The sequence below is a fragment of the Hippichthys cyanospilos genome, chromosome 18 (genome assembly GCF_059441005.1).
Source record: "Hippichthys cyanospilos isolate Australia breed blue-spotted pipefish chromosome 18, RoL_Hcya_1.0, whole genome shotgun sequence".
NCBI lineage: Eukaryota > Metazoa > Chordata > Actinopteri > Syngnathiformes > Syngnathidae > Hippichthys > Hippichthys cyanospilos.
Window position 1 is genome coordinate 8,063,273 of NC_142386.1, and position 24,790 is coordinate 8,088,062.

Genomic DNA, 24,790 nt, shown 5'->3' on the forward strand with positions numbered 1-24,790 from the left:
GCAAGCATAAAAGGTGTGACCTTCAATTACTGAGCGCCACATTCCAATTAACCGTCGTTAAGATGGAGCCTCACATTGAACAAATAGCAAAGACACAAAAGTGCATTAACAGTGCAGATTACATACAGTTCAGTTTAATAACTTCCACAGACTTTAATGAGTACAAAGGAGGCGGGGGAGGACAGGACACTTTTGTGTAACTAGCAGGCCATAATTACAAGATAAGCAGCACCTAGAAGTAAACATTAAATATTAAAGCGTCTGCAGCATGACATTCAAAATGCATCAGCAACAGTGGATAGAATTTTTTGAAATCCCCTATACCAGCATTCTGGCATAGAGTGACTTGAGTGGAATTGTGAATGCAAAAAGGTCTGACAATCATGACCCAGAGAGCACCAGGCCAGAGGATCAGAAATTTACCCCCCCCCCCAAAAAAAAACAAACACTTTTTTTTAACTTAAATTTAAACCAACTTAAATTTCCTTTCTAGAAAACTTAGATTATACCCAAATCTTTTTCATAAATTTTGGTATATGACACACATTTGACGTCTATTTTGCCAGCCTATATGGAGCACTCAAGTGCTGCGAGCTAGCGACTAGTTCATGCTCGCTGTATTTCACCTTTGAATTAAGTTTATTCGTTAGCTTATTTCCTGAAATGATTTTAGAACAACGTTGTGCTGTTTATATCGGCAGTTGGGACACATTACAGTAACGATTTCAAAATAAAAGCGTACCATGTGCACATACTCTTTAGTAGGTTAATTTTGAAGTAGGCTTTATCACCGCCTGTTTTACGGTCATGCAAAGCGTTAACAATTGTTGCTGTGATTAGCTTGACATTTTTGTTGACATACACTAACCCTAGCATTTTTTTTTTGAACTGCAGGGGAAAAAAAATTCTCATCACAGAAGATTGAATTAAACATTGAATCTACTCATTTTTAATCCATTTTAGGGGACGGACATTTTATCTCAGGTAATGACCATTAAAGCTCACCTGCGTGTTTGTGTAGTTAAGACTCATTAAGACTCATCAGTCACAGCAACCGTTAGTAAGGGGCCCGTTGTCTGGGGGGGGGGGAGTGTCATTGTGGTGCCCAAAACAATTGTTTTGCCGTCGCTAAGGACTAATGTCAGGTGTCTCTTGAGGTCCCCTTCAGCTGGAGGCCCAACTGCCTAGATTGCCCGCCTCGTTGTGAAAGCTGTGCTGGCCATGATACCAAAGCTGTGAACTTGCGTTGATGTGTGAGTGTGTGTGTGTGTTTGGCCCCGTTGTTGATGACACCTCCGCGAATGTGTGAATTTGCAGCTCTCAAGTCGTCACAACATCACCGCTGCTGCCATGCTAGGACACAGCGGATTAACAGCTCCCGCACATACACACTGATGCTGAGGGGGGCAAATAAGGTGTGTGTGTGTGTGTGTGTGTGTGTGTGTGTGTGTGTATATACATGACACGCCATGATGATGAACAATAATAGGGACAGCAGCTGTGGAATGGGAGGACAGAGTAGCTCAGAGAGTGTGTGATGAGAATTTGCTAGCAGATGAGCATGTTGCTTGATTTAATAAGTCTCTCGTGGCATCACTTAGTCTGTGTCTCATGTTTTTAACATCTGGCTAAAGCTACACCAGCACTGTACAGTGGAACATTGGAAAATGACTATTTTCAGAGAAAATAAAAAAAACATTCGTAGTGTAAAGTTTTCATCCCGTACTATACAAACCTCAGAAAAATGCAGACTTGCATCCTAATGCAATTAAACTGTGCACTCGAGGCAATGTGCTAATATCGTTAAACACTACGATGCCTAGTGTGCAGGATAAGCTATAAAAATTAAATCAGGGCAAAGAAGTGCAAGGCTTGTGGCAATATTTCTTTGACTACAGTGAGATCTTGCATAGAAAATAACCATGGTGACCTGTGCAAAAATTGAACATTTTTATAGAGCGATTATACAAAGATGTGAATACAAATGTTTCAGTTGAGAGATATCGTCCTTGAAAACAAACACCCTGCTGGGACTACTACTACAAAAAAACGGATAAACACATGGGTATGAAACAGTTACAGTGCATTCCTTTTAATGTTATATGTTATATGTCATGTCTGTGATGCAAAAACTGCTGAAGATTTGGTAAATTGCTTTTGCAGACAAAATAAACATATCCATCAATCTAATTCAAAAGGTTGATCAACACTGCTTCATAGAGACTGATAGAGAGATTAGAGTGTGATCCAATAACCAAGCAGCCATTTAGGTCGTTTTATTTGTATGTTTTTAATTTACATATCCAGTGATCGAGGCATCATTCACCCTATATTCATACATTTGTCATGATAATCTAATACATCAGTTGAAAATATGAATGCAGCTCCTTTGTTTGCCTTGAAATGGTGCTAATGTGTTGGTGATGAGTGCAGAAGTCTTTTTTAAGTTATTTTATTTGTATGTTTTTATTTTACATTTCCAGTGGTCTAGGCATCATTTACCCTATAATGACCTTTGACTCCATCCTTGGAAAATTAACATTTTTTTGTCATGTTAATCAAATGCAATGACTAGTCATTTGCACTCATTCAGGTATAGTCAGGTGCTGATATTACAGTACTGAAGAACATGAGGATGGTGACCCCAAGGGGAAAAATAATGCCTGTACCTCACCTGCTCATGTTTTATATTCTACAGATAATATTATATGGATGGATGAATGCATGGATTGATTAACAAGTATACAATATAAACTCATAAATATCAGTATGAAGTTTAAACATATTTATAAATAATAAAACAAACATTTGATTTGCAGATTTTGTATGACGTTGAATGAAGCCCCTGCGATAGATGAGGGGTTGCTCTAAGCCTTTTTGAAAATATCATAGCAAGTTCTGACTGCATAAATGCTGCTTATTTAGGATATCCTCCACTACCTTGAGAACTTTATCAAACACTTTGCCAGAGGTCAAACTCGACAACCCAGCCTTCCTCAGCCTCCCACTGCTTTGATGGTCTGGCTCCCTCTCTGGATGTCTGTGGGCCTCCTGTCTTTATTGAAGACTATCAAAAGCAAGAACATAAAATCTCTCTCTGGCAAGTGTGCAGTCTAACAACACACAAAAACACTTTAAACACTCACACAGGACACAAACAGAGGCAAGCCTCGGCAGTCCATAAGATGGACCAAAAAGAAGCCAGCTCCTTGTGTGCCTCATTTTTGCTTGTGGTTTGTAGTTTAACCCTATATAGAATCCAAACAAATATGATAATGATTATTGACTTAATATCTTCATTAATAGCACCATGCAAGTCATTTCGTAAACCAAAAAAGGAACTTATTTTTTTTTCTTTTTCTGCGTTTTTCAACTCGTGAAGTGAAAAAATGCTATTTTATTCATTCTCGCTTCTAAAATTGGTCTGCCGATTAACCCTTGTGCAGTATTTTGCCCAATTTTTGAGCTTGACATCGATAGCATTTCATATCAAAGTCAAAGCTTTGAAAGAAGGCACTAGGGAGCTGAAACTTCACCCAAACTGTGACACGTTCACGTTGAAAATGGCATGACCACTTAGGTATTACCCTGCCTTACATTGGCTAAAATCCCGGTGAGAATTATGTGGGAGAAAATTATCCAAAAATGATCAAAAGACTACACAAGGCTTAATCTGTTTTTCTGCCCAAAATCGGCATCGATCCCCCAAAAGAAGGAAAAATCCATATCTGTCAGGCCCTCACCCTTTCTCCGGCATGACATTTCCCAAATGCACAACAGTCAATAATAGTATGCTTGGATGAGTTTGGTCTTGAAATTGACTTCAAACCAATAAAACACTTTTGAAATAAACAAGAAGAGCCATCGCAAGTCCAACAACTGCAACCTCACAAATTGCCACAGACACACTCCATAATGTCGCAAAAAGCCTTCCCAGAGGTGTGGAAGCTGTATCTTCTCTAGGTTTTACAGCATCACGCCCAATGAATTGGAAACCATCTCACTGTGGCAAATATTAGTGTTTTTACAAAAGGAATGACTTTCCAATACTTTTTTTCTTTTGGACCTGTTCTTATTGCCTGCTTGACCGACACATAAATACAATTTATGGTCAGTTTTTGAGGAATAATTAAAACTCAAATTTACAGTCGATTAAAGAGGCCAACCAAGGCCCATTTTCTTAAAGTGTCTGTCAAACACGACCTGACAAGAGGTTACCATGGAGAGGAGAGGAAAAGAAAGGAAGACAGAGTGCTTTGGATCAGACTGAATGATCTCATTTTCTGCAACAGCTCTCTTTTTCTTTAGATATATGGCACCATCAACGCCCGCAGCGGAAGATGAATAAATTAATCTGGAATAAATGTCCCCCCACTTGACACATAATCACAGATTACGCCAGGTCATCTGTGAGGGATGGCGGAAAACGCGGCCGAGGGGCATCGCTGCTGGTTAAAGGGGCCCACATTAACCTCGGACTATCTCGGCAACTTAAGTTTCGAGAGGAAATCAGATCTGCAAGCCTGCCCCATAACAGTGATTTAAACCACGGGAGGCGGCAACTAATGATGTCACTAATGAGAGGTTCATTAGCAGGTCAGCCCTTTACCATGGTAACTCCTCCCTCAGCCTCCAACACGCTTCATGACTTTGATGAAGAGTTTTTAATTATTGCTTCTAAAGCAAACACACATTTGATACATCCAACAGTCCAACTGTTTGATTCTCTGCGGTGTGAAACATAATTAAGGTGAGCGGAGCGATTCCTCATGTTGATTTATCATACGGCCCGCGAAATGAAATCCTCACACGTTCTCGTCAGGCCAAGCGGCTCAAAGAAGGGAAGTGGGGGTGGATGAAAAACTACAGATGGGTCGATCATCCGCACCCCTTGCTCCTCTATTTAGATAAATGAATCTTACCGGGGCCCCTTTCATTTTTCTAAATTAAAGTTATTGCCATTTGGAAAGCTTCCCGGTTCTATGATCATTAAAACCTTTTCACGTCACAGCAGGGGGAGGGATAGCATGGCGGAAGACATAATTCAATCTCTCACTGTTACCTGGTCTGACTAACCCTAGATACACCAAAAATGCATATTTGTACAAGACCACAATATATCATAAGAGGTATTCATTCTTGTTGTGAGTGGCTACCACTACCCATTGCAAGTGGAGCTGCCTGTTAGCTGCTGAGATGTCAATAACTTCCTTTTCTCCTTTGTTGTCTTCTTCTTGACTAGTAGACTGGAAATATATTTTACTTGATTGTCCCCTACCGGTCAAAATATGCGCCACAATAGATTGTTTGTATTGACATGTTATTTTCTTGGATAATCCAGACCAAGTGCATTTTGCGAAGCTCTCTCATTTCTTTTTAAAAGCTCCATGTATTGTCTTTAATCAAAGTCTGCTAACCACTAAATCAGTGTTTTTTTAATCGCACAAATAGCATTAACCATTTGGCCACTAGGTGGTGCACCAACCAACGGATCTCTATGGCAAGACAGTCTTTGCATAACCCCTACCTTCTGCTATCTGTTTTTGGGGGGTAGTCTTTCACCCTTGCAGCCATTGCATCACTACGTACATCTGCAAGAAAGATCCATGTTGAACACGGTGGCACAAATGTTGTTCCAGCAGACCTCATAGGCAGATATTTTTAGGTGACCTATTTTTAAAGTCGACTAACCTGACTTGGTCGACTTTTTTTCTCAGCGCTACTATTTTTATCTACCCCAAAACCACAATAATAACAAACATCTACAGAGTCCTAGTCAGAGAGTTTTTCACTGAACAATTATTATTGGGTTTGTAGATAGTTGAAATGTGCCTAATGTTGTGAGACATACATATAAATCTTTTAAATGTACATAAAAAGACACTTCATGGGAAATAAATTTGACTGGTAAATGGATCAGTTACTGAGATACTATAAAATGTGCTCTATAGAGTACAACTCAATGAATGCAGTGCCCATTAAAAAAAAAGTCACAAGACATTGGTTTATAATACCAGGTACTATTTTTATGTATTAGGGTAAAGGACGGTCTGATGATAACGCGTCATGAATAAGTTAAAAACAATGCAGTGGCTTTTTTACCGGATCTTCCTCCGCACAAAGCACAGTCATGCTGAAATTTTTTTCCCGCTGATTTATGTTCACTCATCTCTCCTCTCTCCATCCTGCCACCCTCCCTGGATGACTATATGTCCACACATGGACGTCCAGGATGTGAAGTGACTCTTAATAGATGGCACACTCCCTCTCCCGCTTCCACACATCTATACACACACTAAACAGTCTACCCAACAGGTTTGATTAATTTGGCTCGTAATGCGTGAGAGCAGAGCTATCACCGGCATCCAGATGTTCCCCAGTCCTTTTGTCTGCAACCCCCACAGCTCACATCCACACACCCACACCCACACATAGTGCCACTTGCATCCCCTCCTCTAGCTTGCGGCAGTCAAGGATGTGATGTAGCATGTGGGGGGGGGGGGGGGGGGGGGGGGGGGGGTGATGATTTCTCCTTTGCTTCTGTAGGCTCTCTATGAGCTGTGACTATCGGTTCTGCATCAGGAAGAGAAGCCATCACTCGCTGGGAATGCATCAATAACTTAAGAACTGCTAACAAAAGAAAAGTAAACAGATAAACTCAATGCCTTCAAAGTATAGCATCTCGCCATGTCAAGGTGCAGAGGAAGGGCTAGCTTTTCCTTTGCTACATTGTGGCTTAATAAAACAATCGGTAAGCAGCAAGATGACACTTGCCAGATATTATCACCTGGAAAATGCAGTTTCCTGTCCCCATAAAGCAGGAAAGGCATGAGAAATGTCTTTCGGAGTGGGAAGTATCTTTCTGGTGGCGCCTTCCTGAGTTATGTTGTGCTAACTGATTGATAATTTTGATGAAAAACTACTTGTCTTCAATGATTGATAGCTATGCAGAAAAGCAAAAGAAAGCGAGTACCGTACTTGCTCACGCAGGTGACGGAGATGCGTTCAATGACCACTGACACAGTCGGACATCTCAAATTTTAAAAAAGTACCACCGTATTTTCCGCAATATGAGGCGCAACTAAAAGCCTTCAATCGTCTCAAAATGGTGGTGCGCTTTGTAATCCATTGCAACTTATATAGCGCATACATCGTAACTGCTATGTAAATTCTTCAATTTTTACCTCTGGATTTCAGTTATAAGTATTTTTTACAATTAACATTTTTATAACACCCAGTTTGAAATTTTACTATGCTATATGTGCTCCAATTTTTATGCAATTATAAGGAACAAGGCACAAAAAAACACATGTGAAAAAAAATCACAATTTTATCAAATAAATTCAGAAATTGTCCTCAAATCAACATTATATTTTAAGGTTTTTGGTTGCTATTTGATTTAAAAAAAATAAGTTTGATATTTAATTGAATCACAATAATACTCTTTTAATCCCTTCGTCTTGGCATTGATCTAAACAGTCTTAAAATAATCACGAGGTATTTTTTTCTCATTTTTCAGTACTTTCCACAAATCATCTATATTCTGATTGTTTATTAATAAAGTTTGACTGACTTATCTCATTGTTTTGTTGACATTCCTTTTATTTTTTTCTCATTTTTCAGTACTTTCCACAAATCATCTATATTCTGATTGTTTATTAATAAAGTTTGACTGACTTATCTCATTGTTTTGTTGACATTCCTTTTATCATCAAGTAGATGCATAATGCAACTACTACTGTAGCTTCTATTCTATGCGCCTTATAATGCAGTGCACCTTATATATGAAATGAGTTTAAAAATAGAGTACGGAAAATACGGTAATTCAATGCACCAAACAGCAATGATTAGTCTGTGAGCACATTGCAAGGGGTACATGGAAACATTTTTTTTCAGTCCAGTCCAAGATGCATCCTCTCATTCACCTATAAACATCTGTGCTATATCCCCACAACCATAAAACAGAAACTCGACACTGAATATTGATGGACGTAAGTGGCTACAACTTTGTATCATCATGAGAAGGCTCAGACTTTTCATCTGCGCAGCGTTAATCCATTTTTTTGCTTGGCAGTGATATGCTGCTGAGTTTGCAATACTGATGACAGTTAATCTGCAAAACACTCCTTATCACTTGGCTACAAGACAGCCCTCATTAGGCCTTTCCACATAGACACTTTGCTAATGTGTGATTTAGAATCCTGCCTTCCAACATTATATTGGGCGCACACACACGTATTGCTGGCACACACACTTCTGTGAAACCGTAAAGCCGAGCATGTTGTTTGTGAAGAAAAGCTTCGGGCTGTAATCTCCTCAACAGATGGATACAGAATACTATATCTCATAAGAATGACATCATCATCATCAGCCATTCTCAGATTGTTCTATTCCAAAAAGTAACTACCGTATTTTCCGCACTATAAGGCGCACCGGATTATAAGGCACACCCTCAATTAATGACATATTTTAAACGTTTTTCCATATATAAGGCGCACCGGATTATAAGGCGCACTCTCAATTAATGACATATTTTAAAACTTTTTCCATCACAAGATAGTAATACTCAAAGTAATAACAATAATAACTCAAATAATAACTCTCAATAGCATAATATCTCAATGTCAATACGACCAACCTTGTTGAACTGTAAACAAAAAAAAGAAACAGGCAAATCTTACTTTATCACTTCATTCCCCATCTACGAATCCCAATCTCAATATTCATCCATATATAAGGCGCACCTGATCATAAGGCGCACAATCAGCTTTTTTTTAAAAAATAAAGCTTTTAGGTGCGCCTTATAGTGAGGAAAATACGGTAGTTAGTAGATCAGTAACTACATTGGATGGTGATGTAACATAAAATGTCCGAATAACTGAAGTGTGACCGGCGTTCAGCACAGAGACTATACATTTTACACATATCAATAAAATGCAAGACGTTTTCAATTCAATTTATCCCAGACGGAGAGAATCGTTAAACCAATTTCATTTTATACAAACGAATCATTAATGAATGCCAGACATAGGTTTCTCTATTTGTAAACATTAAAATAGAAGTTGGAACTAATTTGTTCCGTTTGAATGTGTGTTTTCACTAATAGGATTTTGTCTTTAGCCAATATCAATGAGTAGCATATACACACACTCACACGCACACACACAGGCACCTGTTACATGGTTCATAGGCTCTGCACTATTTGATTGGGTTTGACCAAACATGGTGTGGCAGAGATAGACGTGCACATGGTGTGAGGGATTTAGTTGTTGGAAAGCTACATGGAAATGATTGCACATTAGAGTGAACAAATGAGCCAACCCAAATATTTTTTGACGATAATCTATGTGCCTGCAGTAGTCCAAACACGGCATTGTGATCAATATTCCGTTTACAGAATATCAATTAAGCAGTAAAATCTACCTGGTTTTATCCACCACACCTCACTTCAAGTGTTGACTGAATTTGGTCATGTGATGTTCACAAGCTAAACCCTGAGCAAGGTGTCAAGATGGTCTTTGCAGACAAATTTGTAGTATACCCCATTTTGTTGAGGGTGTCTTTCTCCCTTGCACTGTAGCACCGTGTACATTTGCAAGAAAGGTCAATGTAGAAAATGGTGGCACAAACATGGGTCCAGAGGGTATTTTTGTTGAGCTATTTTTAAAGTCAATTACCCGAGTTGGTCGACTTTTCTTCAAACGCTAAAAAAAAAAAAAAAAAAAAAAAAAAAAACAAGCTTGGTGTGCTCTTTATTATGAAAAAAGAGACACGCACACACACATTCAAGTCTATTTTTCCAACCTAACAGTTAATTTTTCTTGCACTATGTAAATGAATCAAAGATGGAACTGATTATGTTCAACTGTTCCAAGTTATCAAACCTTGGATTGTATATAACTGACTGTAATAAAAAATCGTTTTTAGTTTTTACTTCTGTACAAATCACTATGTTTTTAACACACTAAGTACATAATGTTTACTGGCCAAATCTGCATAGGTTAAAAACCTTTTTCATCAAGTCATTTCATGTCATTTTCAGGGGAAAAACATAAGCAGGTATGGGCCAGGTCAGGAATCCCCGATCTTTTTATCACCTCGGACTGGTCAAAGCTTGGGCTTTGTTCGGGCAGACCGGCGATTGGGGACCTCTGGTCTAGACAAAGTGTTTCTGATCAGTTGAGACATGAGTCTTTTGTCTGTTTATAAAAAAGGTCATATGTGACTCATTTTGCCTGATGATATGACACTTAGCGATTTGACCCAAGTTTTACACATTTTATTCCATTTGACTGAGATCCGGAAACAATATTATCACTAGTTGACTTACCCGACTTGGGCAATTTTTTTCCTCCCAGTTCTATATTATTTTCTTAATAAGGAATACAGTATGCGCTTGGGTAAATCCTGAATATTTTTAGATTTATCAAGAATACTGATGGAATAAGTCTTCATGTTTCAGGTTTCTGACTATTTTTGTAAAACAGTGTAAAGGCCTCTTAATCCCATTAGCTCTTGAAAAATTACAGTGTCCACTGAGAGATTTCTGGTTATTTTGTCTTGATACAAGTGAGCAAATAAATAAAGGCGTTTGTGTATGCAAGGTGATTAAAATGCTTCAGGATGAGACTGTCATTATTATTAATTTGCTTCATATGGCTTCTCACACACATCTGGGTGTTCTGATGATAAACCTGCTGCGGGCCAACGCGTTCAAGCAGCAAAACACGGCCACCTGACAGTCAACTTACACTTATGAAAGTAAATGGTGAAGCATAATATGATTTACTTTGTGGCCATAAATCATTTTTCAAGCTGCATGTCGACTGCATCAGATGTTGCAAAACAAGCCTATAAAGAAGAGAGGTTAAATTCCCAACCCTGAGGGGGATGTTAATTACGCCGGATGACGCTAATAGAGTCACAGCAAACCAATTAAAGAAGACAGAAATGCAACGGAGACGCGCCGAGACAATCGCTCACGCAGAGGACGGAAAGCTCGTGGGACAAGGAGATGAATGGCCGTCTTCTTCCACAGAGCATAAGCAGTGTTGCTGAGATGCAAACATATGCTGGAGCGACACCCGAGCACAAGTGTTACGACGGATTTGAACAAAAACGAGAAAGCGACACTCCTCGGAGAAAACAATCAGCCTCTTTCGGCATTTATTTTCATTTGATGGTCCTCCGCCCAGGAAAGGACAGTGGGCAGGTTTCAACTTTAGATGAAGCAAAGTCAGAAGAGAGGCGAACAAAGGGAATGCTTGAGATGGGAACATATTCTTGAGATAAAAACGCAAGCATGCTTTATTCCCTTGTTACACTCAATTTTGTGACAAGTAGGCATCGGGCAGATAATTGCAGCAAACTTGCTTTCAGCAGCCTGTCTTCTCTTCCTGTGCATCCCTGGGTGAAATCGTGGCGGCCAGTGAGAGGCAGCCTGCTGTTGTAACAAGCAAAGATGATGATGATCAGCTCTTCTGACAGAGAAATCGCCCCTTTCTTCTCACTGAAGCCATTTTGCCTCAATGAGGCTGTTTGGTTGTCTCGGTTTTGTTGACAGGCTGTAATTCTGTTTTAGGCCTGGAGAAACATGAAAGTGTCACATTCCGCTTTCATGTTTCACAAGGCATTACTTTTAGAAATGTATCTCCAAAAATTGTCTTTGTGACCTGCAGGGAGGGTCATAGACTTTGGAGCTTCTGCAGCTGCGTACAGTGGATATTAGAGAAAAAAAAATGTTAGTCAATCAGTCGTCAGTCAGGATAGGCCCAGAGGAACAAGAAAGAGGTTCCGAAAATGCCTGAAACTCAGGTTCGATTTATGTCGCTTGTTTTTCTCATGTCTCGCCACAAGGTGTGACTTTCTATCGTATACTTGTCACCTGCTTCAGAGACCTTGCGTCTCGCTATTAAATCACATCCATGTCGCCTGATAGCCATTTTTTTCAGACCAGTAACAAAATATGCCAAATGGTACAACTCATTTCAGATCAGCAACGTATTTTTTAGATTAGGATGTTTAACCCTGATGTGGTTTGCGGATTTTGAAAGTAAACATTAGAGATGTTCGATACCATTTATTTTTGGGTACTCGGCTTTTGAGCAGGACGTACACTTTTCTATAGTAAAATCGATGACATATTTTTAAAGGAAGACACATATACCATAGTTTCTTTAACATTTCATAAAATTCATGGTAATTTTCTGGACTTCTATTTTGTAATTTTTTTATCATGATTGTAAAAAGACAGCGGCCGATAGTAGTATCAGCTGCCATCGTGAGAACAGAAACCTTAAAATAAGGACAGGGATCAGCCCGATACCGCCCCCCAATACTTGGTATTCATCCATCCCCACAGTAAACTTTATGCATAATCTAAATCATTCTCTGTTACTGGTTGATAATGGTGCATAGTAACCAAAGTAGGGATGCAGCTACAGAGTACTTTTGGTATTCGGCTCTACGACAGAAAATTTTAATTTGCACATTTGAGTAAGTATGGTTTGTTAAAAAGTGATCAGTAGGAACGGCAACTGCGTCAGAATATGAAGTATGCAAAGTCATCACGCCTGCATTTATGGAGCACTCAAGCGCTCCTAGCTAGCTAGCAGCTAATTTACGCTAGACACAATTGCCCTTGGTCAACGTTAGGTTGTCTGTTAATGCCATGAATGAGTGATCGAATGTGATTTCGAAATGTGTTTATTGGAAATTGCGGTAGAGACTAATCAAGCTGTTACACCCTGTCATGGTGCCATGTATGACTTCAAAATAAAAGCATACCCAGGCCTTTGTGTCCATCTGTTACTTGGTCAACTAATGTTTATTTTGAAATTGGCCTTCTCTCAGCGTTTCACAATCAACAACTGTTGCAGCAACTGGTTTGACATTTTTTTCTGATCTGTGTTCGAATAAGTGTGTACCGTGGGGCAAGAAAATAATGTCTTGGGCATTTTTTGAACTGAGGTATTTTCAGTTCTCGAACCGATGCTTAAATGTATCATTTAAAATTCTGTGTAGGCGTCAAAAGTTGAAATCCAGATAAATCTGAATTGCTTTTGATGCTGGTGTATCAATATGAGCTTGTTGCCCGTAATACAGAATTGTATTGAACAGCTAAGCAACAACAATATGACGTTCGGTTGGTGATTAGAACTATAAAGTTAAAAAAAAAAGTGATAGGGAATTCTGCAATCAGTTTATTAACAAAGCAGAACCACAACATAAGTAAAGCTAATGGTGCTTTATAAACAAGCCATGTTGAACAGCAGCATCTCTCCGACTGAAAAATACACTGTATCTTCTTTCTATCTGACATGCTTGGGCTGGAAGCTGAGAACCAGGGGAATTCCAGTCATGATGAAAGCCAACAGCTAACTGTAGAGTAAACAGACCTAGACCAAACTGACAGACCCGAGAGACGCTTGGGAGTCATGGATGCATCAAAGTCTTTCCCAAGAATAGTCTGAAAGTGTTAACATGTAAACGTCGGATAACTGCTGGACATTTATTATTGGAACATGCGCAATTATGCCGCAAACATAAGGGATTGTTTGAAACAAGTTGCCCCAGAGGCCCACAGAGGTTAGTCAAGTGCAAAGATAAGACAACGTTGAACAATAATGCCACAGCTGCGGCGATTGCATCGAATCATCCGTCTCACATCCTCTTGAAGCTTTCAGTCAAATGGGAAAAGCAGCAAAACAAACAACAAAGGCAAGCGGGTTGTGAGTTCCATTTTTGTTGCCGTTTCCTCTCAATTATGTTCTGCGAGTTGACGCGATGGACATGTCAAGACAGAGTGGGAGGTCAACAATGGAGATTTCGCTTTTGTTGTAACAGAGTAAATATCAAGCTCGAAAGCAAACACTCCAGTCAATGTCAACTATACGAGTAGAAGGGCTCAGCATGTCGCTGTGTTCTTGTATTTAACTGCTGCGTGTCCCAAAACATCTGTGCACAGTATGCCACCATCTTCTGATTGAGGCAACTAATTGGTGTGACTAGAGTTCTCGTGATGCTTCATGCAAGATTTATTAGTGTGTAAGCATGTTGAAATGTATTAGCACACCTACTTTGGTGACACTTAATAAGGTGCATACAAGAAGTATGGCAGCCTCATTTGTAGCACTGACCCAGAAACAAAGGCATGACTAAAAAAAGGAATAGATGCAAATATACATTAAGCCAGGTGTGAGAAATGATTTTGAAAAAAATAGTTTGTGTCTGCTTTAGTTGAGTGTTGTTTTCCTTGATTATTTTAATTTTATTATTACATTTGGGAACACCAGAAATGTAGACTTTGTTACAGTGGACTTGCTACTTTTTCTATCTTATTCTAATCTTGTTGGATGTTGTCAGACACAAGCATGATTGGCAAATACAGGTGCAATCTAAAAGTGGACTATAACTTTAAAATCTTTATAAAATTTAGCCCCCAAATATCACATGAGTAGCGCACAGGCCTGTACTGCAAATGGCTCACAAGAGATAGAATATTGGTGATTTTCTATGGATTTTACAAAAAGTTAACCAAAAAAAAACATGAATCGGTTTCTTTACATAAACTGCCCTTCGTATTACTCAGGACCCAAAAAAAGGAGCTCTCAGTCTCAAAACGGTTGGTGACTCTTGGGTTATAGTATCAAATAATCAAGTAATTGCACCCCATTAAATAATGTAGGCTTTCTCCCTTGCCGCCATTGTAACAATGTGTACATCAACAAAATACGTCCGTCCTGAAAATGGTGTCACATATCTTTTTCCGGCTGAAGCACATATTTTTTGTTAAGCTATTATTAAAGTCAACTTACCTGACATGGTCGACTTTTTTTCCGTTTTCTTGCCCAAACCTTTTCAAAATATATAAAATTGAACCTATGGCAAAAACACATTTTATGAGACTTGCGTCCAATCACGAAACAACACTATCACAAGTGACAATCCATTCAAGCAAAATAGGACTTCTGCTGAGTTTCCATTTCAAACTTGACTTGAACTTACACCATTTCAGGACACAAAACAGCAGACTAACCAATCGGCATTGCTAAATCAATGACATTGCATGATCTATCGCCACTACTGCAGTCTTTAACTCCTCACGCCGCAAGTGCAAAAGACAGCGCTAAGAATAAGAAGCTCATCAGCACACACTCAAGAGAAGGCTTTGAGCAGACACTCAATCATAGCATAAGGAGGAAGAGAGGAAAATGACAAATGGGAGTAAAAAGCAAAGTGCACATAAACATGCTCGCGCACACAAGTGCGAGTGTGTTTATGGCTGACGGCCCACGCTGGAGAAGTAAAGCAGGTGCAATCCTGCAACTGCAGTCACAACAATGACTCATCCAGGCTGCTCTTTTCATGTAACAGGCGCTAGCGGGAATTCTGGAGAGACCCACGCCCACACAGAGCAACTGTATTATTTTTGATGCACACCCACAGACCACAGCATTAGGGAAACCTATAAAAGTAATGTCAGCATTAGGATGTTAGCTTACAAAGCTAGATATTATTTGATGAAATAATTAACAGAACAATCGATTCCAAAAATCTTATCTTTATGATGGTGACAGCATTAATCCCTACCTCCAAGTACCTCCATCATGACCAACATTAACATATCACGCGTATTCATCAAAAATGAGATGCAAAATGCTGCTGAAATGTACTTAGGATTTATTCTTCTGCAAACCACTTGTAATCATATCAAACTCTGATGACTTCTCTAAAACATCATCCTGATTGATCTGTCTAGAGTAATCGCTTGTTCGACATTTACAATGGAAACTTTTATAATTGGATTGAATAGATACATTGGGCGTATTCAATAGATATGATAACAAATTTCACATTCAACTTCACTAAAATTGGACTACTGCAGTAGTTAGTGTGCAAAAATAATACCGTATTTTCTGGACTATAAGGCGCAAGGGCATAGAAGCCGCAGCAGCAAATATGAGCAAAAAAATATATTTTTGTCACGGAGAGGCAGCACTGGACTATAAGCTGCAGGTAATAACATCAGATCTCTATGCAAAATATGGTATATAAAGTTTACATTTTTTTTTTTGTTATATAATTTTTTTGTAATTGTCAACAGCAACATCCTCTCTTTAACAGACTGAACATGCCTCCATGTTTACTCCCAACATATTTATAGAAAACGGATGGATATCTGTTAGTTAAATAGTAGTTCACAATCGAAATCATTTCTTCAATAGCATCTTTTTTGTCCCCCTTTGTTTGATAGTTTATTTTAGCGAACATTATAACACATTCTACACAATTCTTATACAATCATAAACTCATAAAAAAATCACATTTACTGCCTACTGTATATAAAATGTACACATCACAAATTTACCCAAAATGTTATACAATCTTTTATTAAATTTAGACATATATATTTTTAACAATATATTGTTTTAACTATTTTTGAACACAGCCATTGATTTCAGTTCTACTTGATAGTTGTTCCATAAATTGACATCTCGAACAGATACAATACACACAAACTGGGGGCTAGCCCTAAAAATAAATGAATAGATAAAAAACAAAACACAGATAAGCCGCACTGAACTATAAGCCGCAGGGCTCAAATCATGAGAAAAAAGTCGCGGCTTATAGTCCGAAAAACACGCTAAATTGATTTGAAATCAATGGTGAAGACATCTCTACCCAAATAACATCCTGAAATCCAGTCTTTGCCTTTTACCCCATTGTGTTTGAAGTTGCAAATGGGGAGCGATGAGGTGAAGGATGCATGTAGTATGTATGGCACCTTTTTCTTAGCACATCTCTTCTGTGTGGGCATGAGGAGGATTTTCCCTGCAGCTTGAGGAGGAGGAGAAATCCAGCAAAGGAGAAAAGGTTGAGCCTCTCTTGTTGGAATCAACCTTTGCACTCCCGGTCAGCTGCTGTTACACAACAGCGGCGGGATAATACTACTGCGTGCTGACTGACAGCCTTAGCCTCTTCACCTTTACAACAAAGTCAGCTACCGCATACATTATCCTCCTATACAAGATGGAGTGTTGCTTTGAATCTAATCTTGATTATATAGAAGAGCGGAGTGGGCGCCCACATCTCACAGAGTACACAAGCCGACGCACCAAGCTGCTAAGTTCATTAATTAATCACAAAAGGGAGATTTCAATGGAAAGCATTAATATTTAGTGGCTTGACACTTTACAGCCACGTCATCTGCAGGCAAATATTTTGAAACATGCAACATGTCTTCTGGATATATTTGTGGCTATGATAAGATTCATATATTCTCAACAAGATAAACATTGCCTAAAGTCATTTGATTTAAAATAAGAGTATTTGCAGACGCTAAACTTATAGAGATGTCTCATGTAGGCCTGTCACGTTTTTTCGTATGATAACATTTTCCAGAAACAATCAGAATGAACAAAAATACTTTTTTTCTGGTTATTTATTTATATTATTTTTGTAATATTTTTGGAATGGAGTGATCTGTCAACTATTCCATCAATTAATCAAATTATCATTTTTGCATGAAAATATGTTGCAAAACCATTTTTTCTGACTTAGAGCTTATTTACCGATTATCATTGTTTGTTTTGGGTGGCACAATGGACGACTGGTTAAAACATTCACTTCCCAGTGCAAAGGTCGTGGGTTGAATTTTGTCTCCGGCCTTCCTGTGCGGAGTTTGCATGTTCTCCTTGTGCCTGTGGGGGTTTTGTATTTTGCCACGGGCCAATGAATAATGCGGGCCGCCATTGGCCCCCTGGCTGTAGTTTGGACACCTTTGCTTAAAAAATTGCTGAAAAGAAGCCCAAAGAGGGAAAACTACAATGATAAAAAGTAATATTAACATCATCATCATCCTTCCTAGGGCAATAGTGTGAGAAAGAAAAGTAACTGTTAAAAAGTGCAGCTTGTGCTAATAGACTTTACAGCTTTCATCCTGCCTGATACGCTATGTGCATTCATCTGTATCGGAGGGGAATGATTGACAGCTGGCGTGGTACCATATGGGCTCATGCGGCGACAACAACCGGCGCTGAAAAATACGGCAGGTGCTTTGATCAAAGCGACTTCTTATTTTCATCACCACGCTTCGGAGGACATCTGCATAGCAGCTTCGCTCAAGGGAGCGCTGACGCAGCGGGCCGAGCTTCCTCGGCAGACCGTCAAAATAACACACACTCACACACACATATATATATATATATATATATATATATATATATATATATATATATATATATATATATATATATATATATATATATATATATATATATATATTTATATATATATACACACACACACACACACACACAAAAATACATTTTCCCTTTCAAGCAGCCAAGAATGAAAGTGAAAGCACAACAAAACTCCCTCTGATGGGAGTTAAGACGCAAGGACAAAGTTTCAGTGTGTTGCACAAGTCCACAAGTCGGGAAATGTGCAAATAAAAAATATCCTGAAGCTACACTTGAACTTGTGGGAGAATATGGTGGAAAATTCCTTCACGCTCTCATTGCTTAAAATAACTCCTTCAAAGACAGGACACTGTGTCACATTCGATTAAAAAGGAAGAAAAAAAGATGGATGAAAGTTCTGAGACTTTTGACCCATACGGCATGGAAAATTAACTGGAAATACAGTCCATAAAATCTTGTTTTGATACGTGTGTGTATATATATATATATATATATATATATATATATATATATATATATATATATATATATATATATATATATTTAAAAAAAAACACAGTATACGGTATAACACAGTAATGGCTGACAATGGCTAAAAAAATTGCTGAAAAATGATTTAGGTTGCCAAAGCCAGTACCTCAAATAATGCAGATTGTATTTGCAGTCCTGTTTGGTGTAGAGGTAATATTGTATCTGGCCAAAAAAACAAACAACATATGCTAGTGCAGCTTCAGCACAAGCAACACAAACATACCTGATTTCTCCAGCAACAGAAAGAGAAAATAAATACAAGCACATATTTTTGTCAGGAGCAGAAAAAAATACCGCTGCCGGCACCTTTATTTTAAGTCATGACCGACGAAACTCCCAAGGAACAATTTTCACCCGAAAATATTTTTCTTTGAACCGGAGAACGCCTCACCAGCAGCCATATCAATAAAAAGAAATAAACAACAAGCCAAAATGGCTTCAAGCCAAAAGCCGGCTCTCGTGACAATTTGCTGGTGGTGATCAAAATAAAAGCGCAACAACCAAACATAACCCGCAAATAAAACGCTCTACCTTAACCTAATAAACTCTTTGATCTTAAAACGGGGTCTTAATTAAGAAACCACACGGTGGCAAAAATGTTGTCAGTAGGTCAAAGCAGAAAAGGCTGTGCTGCATTCAATTCAATGGTTCCAGACCACTAAAAAGAGCAAGCCTATCAAATATACATGAAAGTAGAAAAGCTCCCGCTTTAGCACAGCAGTGTCCCGCCTCCCTCACTCCGAGCATAAAACATTAATGTTGCCACGCATTTGAACTACTGCTTCTAAACAAGTCGAGGATGAGGAAGTTGGCCTTCTTTCTCCGGACCTCTGTAAAGACCCGGGTGACATCAACACAGCTTTGTTTTGGTTTTAATTATTTACTAAGGTTGAACGTGAGTTGATTTTTTTTTTTGAAATACCCAACTAAGGTTGAATGTGAAATGAAATTATTAGATATCGTCTATACATATGAATTCTTAGACACCAAAAAAATTTGCCTATGCTAACAGATCAGCAATCGTGATTAGCATTAGCGTGCTCGCGATTACCATTTAACATTTAAAGTTTTACATATAAAATGTGTTTCTTTTCTTTGACAGCTTGGCTTAAGTAGGGTCTAAAAAGCCGTAGTTAAATAATTAATTGCCTGGTAAGTACTTACTTAAATACCTAAAGTATTCGATTACTTAAGATCCTCAAGTACTAAAATAATTGATTACTTTAGGTAAAAAACACATAGGTAATTGATTAGTTAAGCTAAAACACCTAAAGAAGTAAATAGGTAAATAGTCAACTACTTTATTTATTACGTCACCAGCATGAATAATTGATCACTTAAGTACTCTGCTACCTAAAGTTATTGATCTTTTAAGTACTTAATTCACTTAGTAACAGCCCATACACAAGTACTTCGAATTTATTGTCTTGACTTAAAAAAATGTAAATATGTCTTTGGAATTGAAGGCGTTATGGTTAACAAAACACTAACTGCCTTCTCGTTCACACGTACTTAATGTTATATGTACATCAAACATGTAGTAGCGTCCTTAAAGTCACTTACAGACGATGCTTCAATAATATTACACGAGTAAACTTGAAAGTGGCGCTGCCTCTTAGTTTCCATGAGGTCAATGACTTCCTGTTCTTTTTCTTCATGTTCTTCTTAATGAGCAGGTCATGTGAACAGACCTAGTACTTTTGCAAAGTTCTTTCTTTTTTTGGAAAGCCCCGTGTGCTAATATTATCTTTAATGAAAACCGTCTGACTACGAAACATTTATAAGCGCACAAATAGCATCAGTCATTCAGCATCACAACAACCATTCGCGTACTATAGAAAACGGTGGCACAAAAACATTTCTGGCGGAGCTTAGAGGTGGAGGTTTTTAGTTGACCTATTTTTTGTCGACTTACCTGACTTGATCGACTTTTTTCCCCCAGGCAAATATGAGACATGTCATAGAAGTGCCACATTAACAAAACACCATCTTAATTACAAGGCCAGAACAGTGATGCTAGTTTACTGCAATACTTATTTTTTGCCATGCATCTTTCAAATCCTCTCTGACATGTCAGCACTAGACATCAAGTCAACCTGTCTTACAACATCGTAAAGTGCAACAATGACCTTTTCAATTGGGCTGATAACAGAGCCTCACACACTATCATCTTTAATCCCACTGCATTCCAATACATAACGATGAGGTCAGCACAGTTTTTGTGCACAGCTCTTTCTCAGTATGAATGAAAGCAGCAGAGAAGTCACACGTGGCCCTGAACCAAAGACCTGATCTCGAGGAGGTGTAATTGGCTTTTTACATTTGCCTCTAAATCTACTTCAGCCTCAGTCTAACACAAGCCACGCACACGCCGGTCGGTTGCTTAGCAGCGGCCGACTCCGCTCGCTCCGTTACTTTCTCTGTCATTGTTTCATTTTTTTATTAATTCATGGGTGATTGTGTAAAGTGTCGTTTTAGCGCTGCGGGAAGCTGTTTGATTTGGAAAGGATGAACGTGTTTCTGGTTGCAGCTTGTTAGCAAGGCAACTCATTTTATTCTAGTATAGAAGTGTGGAGCTGACAAAGTAGATTTTTTTTTTTAATGGCAATTACATTTAAACATAGAAGCAATTTGTTCAAACATACTTGTGGGCCAAATGTTAGAATTGAACCTGGGAATTCTGAACTGTGCCATCGAATTTTTTTCAAAGTGGACTTGTTGAGTCAACTCTACAAGCAGCCAATCATATTGTGCTGCGGTTAAACTTCCCTTTTGTTATATTAAGCAAAAAAAAAATGAAGGGAAATCACTCATTATCAGTTATAGACAATATTAGCGATGATCAAGCCAGTTATTGGCCAAACTGTGTGGATTTTGCAGTTCATTTTAAGTTGAGAAACTAATCATTTTTACATTACATCATCGTGTTTCTGATTTCCCAACGGAAAGGATTAACGAACGAGATTTTTCTCTTTGTGAAAGATGCATTTGAGCGTGTGCCGACCTGCAGCCATCTGCATGTATCCAGCCAAGGTGCACATCCTCTTCTCACATCCTCCACTGGGCAGAAAGATGGTGATGATGGCCAACAGGGAGCTGACGGCCAGCAGGGCGCACCCTCCCGAGCATAGCACTGCGCTGGTCTGAAAAACAAACACACCTCAAGTCATTAGAACCTTGCGACAGTCAAAAACACATTTTGCACCAAGTCTGTTACGTAATGCGGCAGGTTAATGCCCGTCTCGACTTGATAACTGCTCTCGGTGGTCAAACAACAGGGTACTACCCCTACTCATTATACCGCCACTTAATCACACACTCGTTGTGGGCAAAGGGGAGGAAACAGACAGAGGAAGCGCTTTGTCATCATTTAAAGAGTCAATTACAACGTCACATAGATTACAGTCCAAAAAGGGATTTTAGCATCTGTCAACTACTGTATTTTTCCACAACAATCATAATGCGATGGCTGATGGCGATCTCGAGATTGGCTGCCACGATTAATTAAGTTGATCCTCGGCGATATTAACATTTTAAAAGCTGACACTAGGTGTAAAATCAAGCACTTTGTCATCCCGCCACCAGGGGGCAATGTTTCCGGCATGTTTTCATGACAAACGCTTCTGCTTTTTTCACCTGAATAAATTATTTACCAGTGTGAAATGGCGATGTCTTTCTCAGCTGATTCCTAATATATACAGTGCTAGCTGTCAATTAAGACCCATTTTGAAATATTGGAATACATTCGGTTTCAAATGACGGAAAATGAAATTTTGACTGCTAATTGATTAAAATTTTCTTAAACGTAAATAATGTGCTTAGTTCTAAGTAGGCTTCATTTTTTTGCATTGGTTTGCAATCAGCACGTAAGTCGCCTCAGCAAGCTGTGTTGCCATATGTGTTTTTGCCATAATTATTATTTACTTTATTTATTTGTTTTAGTTTATTGTTATTTATTGTTATTATTATTATAAGTATCAAACCTTGAAGCCTTATTTATATACTGCTTGTTTAAAAAGGGCAATCAATAGACACAGTGAATATATATATATATATATATATATATATATATATATATATATATATATATATATATATATACAGTATATATATTTATATATGTATTCATACACACACAGTATAAACTATAAGCTGCAACTTTTTACTCAAAATTTGAGCCCTGTGGCTTTTAGACCTATGCAATTTAGGTGCAGGTATTTTATTGATTTATTTATTCTTTTTACTTTTTACTAAAAGCTTTTTTCCACACAGTGACCGTACAAGTTTGGAATTGACATAAAATCAAAGTATTATTTCATCTCACAGAAGAGCCTTTTTGATCCTGGACTATGATCCTCCATCCATCCATCTTTTATAGTCGTTTATCCTCACAAGGGTCACAGGCTTGCTGGTGCCTATCCCAACTGACTTTGGGCAGTAGGCGGGGCACACCCACACACAGAGGGACAAACAACCATTCAAGCACCCAATCACACCTAAGGACAATTTATTCTGTCAATCATAACTGCCACTTTACATTCTCATCGGCAAACAAAACGCAGCTGCATTCATTGTAATTTTCCATGAATAGTGAAAGACAATCTATCATTATGACCAAACAACTGTAGAGGAAAGTGCAACAAGATGTTGTCCTTTCTCCTCATGCTGCTCTGCAATGGTGAAGGTGCCCTTTGGTTACACAGGCATGAGGCGAGGGTGTAAATCTAACACGTGTTTAGCCCACAACGACAAATAAAGGTCAAAAGAATCATCAGACTGGCTGCCAATAGCGTCATAGCCCTTTGCTAACACTTCTGTGCCAAAGAGCCACCGCCGGCTAATTAAATCGTCCTGCAAGCGACAAAGTGGCTCTGCTTTCACCCCGTGTCTATCACGTCGCCAACAGCATGTGGAAAGAGGCTTAGAGATTTTACTGACTTTTTTTTTAAAACATTAAATATCACACACTAATAACTAACGATTTGGTTTGTTCCAATCCTGCTGGTATTTCTCTCGATTTTCAAAACAGGAAGTAAAAGCTCACTACGCTTTCACTTTTGACTCCGGTTACAGTGCAGGCAATTGAAAGATAAGAAACGATGAAACGGGCAGGATCACAAAATGAGTCGTTATTTCCCGCGCTCTTTGTTGCGCTGCCTTCAAGGATGTTCATGTATGCGCAGGAATGTCTTCCTTCTCCTGGCAGCTTCTTACACGCTGCCTACAAACGCGGCGACACATTAAAGCATCAATCATGTCTCGTATGGGGCAAACGGAGCTGGAAGAGATGGCAACATCCAATTATTGGAGTTGTACTTCCATTAAAGCAACGTATGCCACGTTATGATGTTTTAATAGAATTGGGGATGGAAAACTTAATTGATCTTTTGGCAAAGCAAGAGAAATTATTGCTGGGTTTTGTTCAGATTTATAGTCATCTGATTTATAGTCATTCACAAATACCAATGAAAAACAAATACCCTAAAACAACAGCATGATGATAAGTTTTGATTGAGACTGGCATTTACTATGATATTTGGGCTGTGGCTTTTATTTATGTATTTTGGTTATTATTAGTAGTAGTAGTATTAGTAGTAGTAGTAGTATTATTTCATATTTTTTTATATTTTATATTTATTTGAAATATTTATTTGAATGATCTGAATACTAAAATACTCAGTTTTAATAATCGGATTGTTAATATTATTTATTTATTTATTATTTATTTGATGTTTCATTGCAAATTATATTTTATTGTATTTATGTATTGTCCGAATATCAAAACTACTCAGATAAAGAAAGAGAAAACATTTTGCTCCCCCCTAACGTGCTAACTATAATTAATGTCTATAAAAAAATGCATAAGTACAGTATACCAAAACTTGTATCCTTTTTAACATTAACAAAATAATTAAAAAAAAAATCCATTTTCAACAACAGTTTATTTTTTTAATAGTGTTTATAGTGTGGGTTACAGCATAGTCTAAAACTGAAAAAAAGTACATGAAAATTCTCGTTTTATTGCACTTACACTTCGCATGACAAAAATAAACTTT

The 24,790-nt window shown here is 38.3% G+C and overlaps 1 protein-coding gene across 1 annotated transcript in view; it reads right to left on the minus strand.

Annotated features, from left to right (window-relative positions):
* The window catches only part of lhfpl7 (LHFPL tetraspan subfamily member 7), a 66,278-nt gene that overhangs the window by 26,705 nt on the left and 14,783 nt on the right, over positions 1-24,790 (minus strand). The window contains exon 2 of the mRNA XM_088440001.1: positions 21,739-21,877. Coding sequence (XP_088296127.1) covers positions 21,739-21,877 — 139 coding nt within the window. The remainder of the gene's footprint in view (positions 1-21,738; positions 21,878-24,790) is intronic.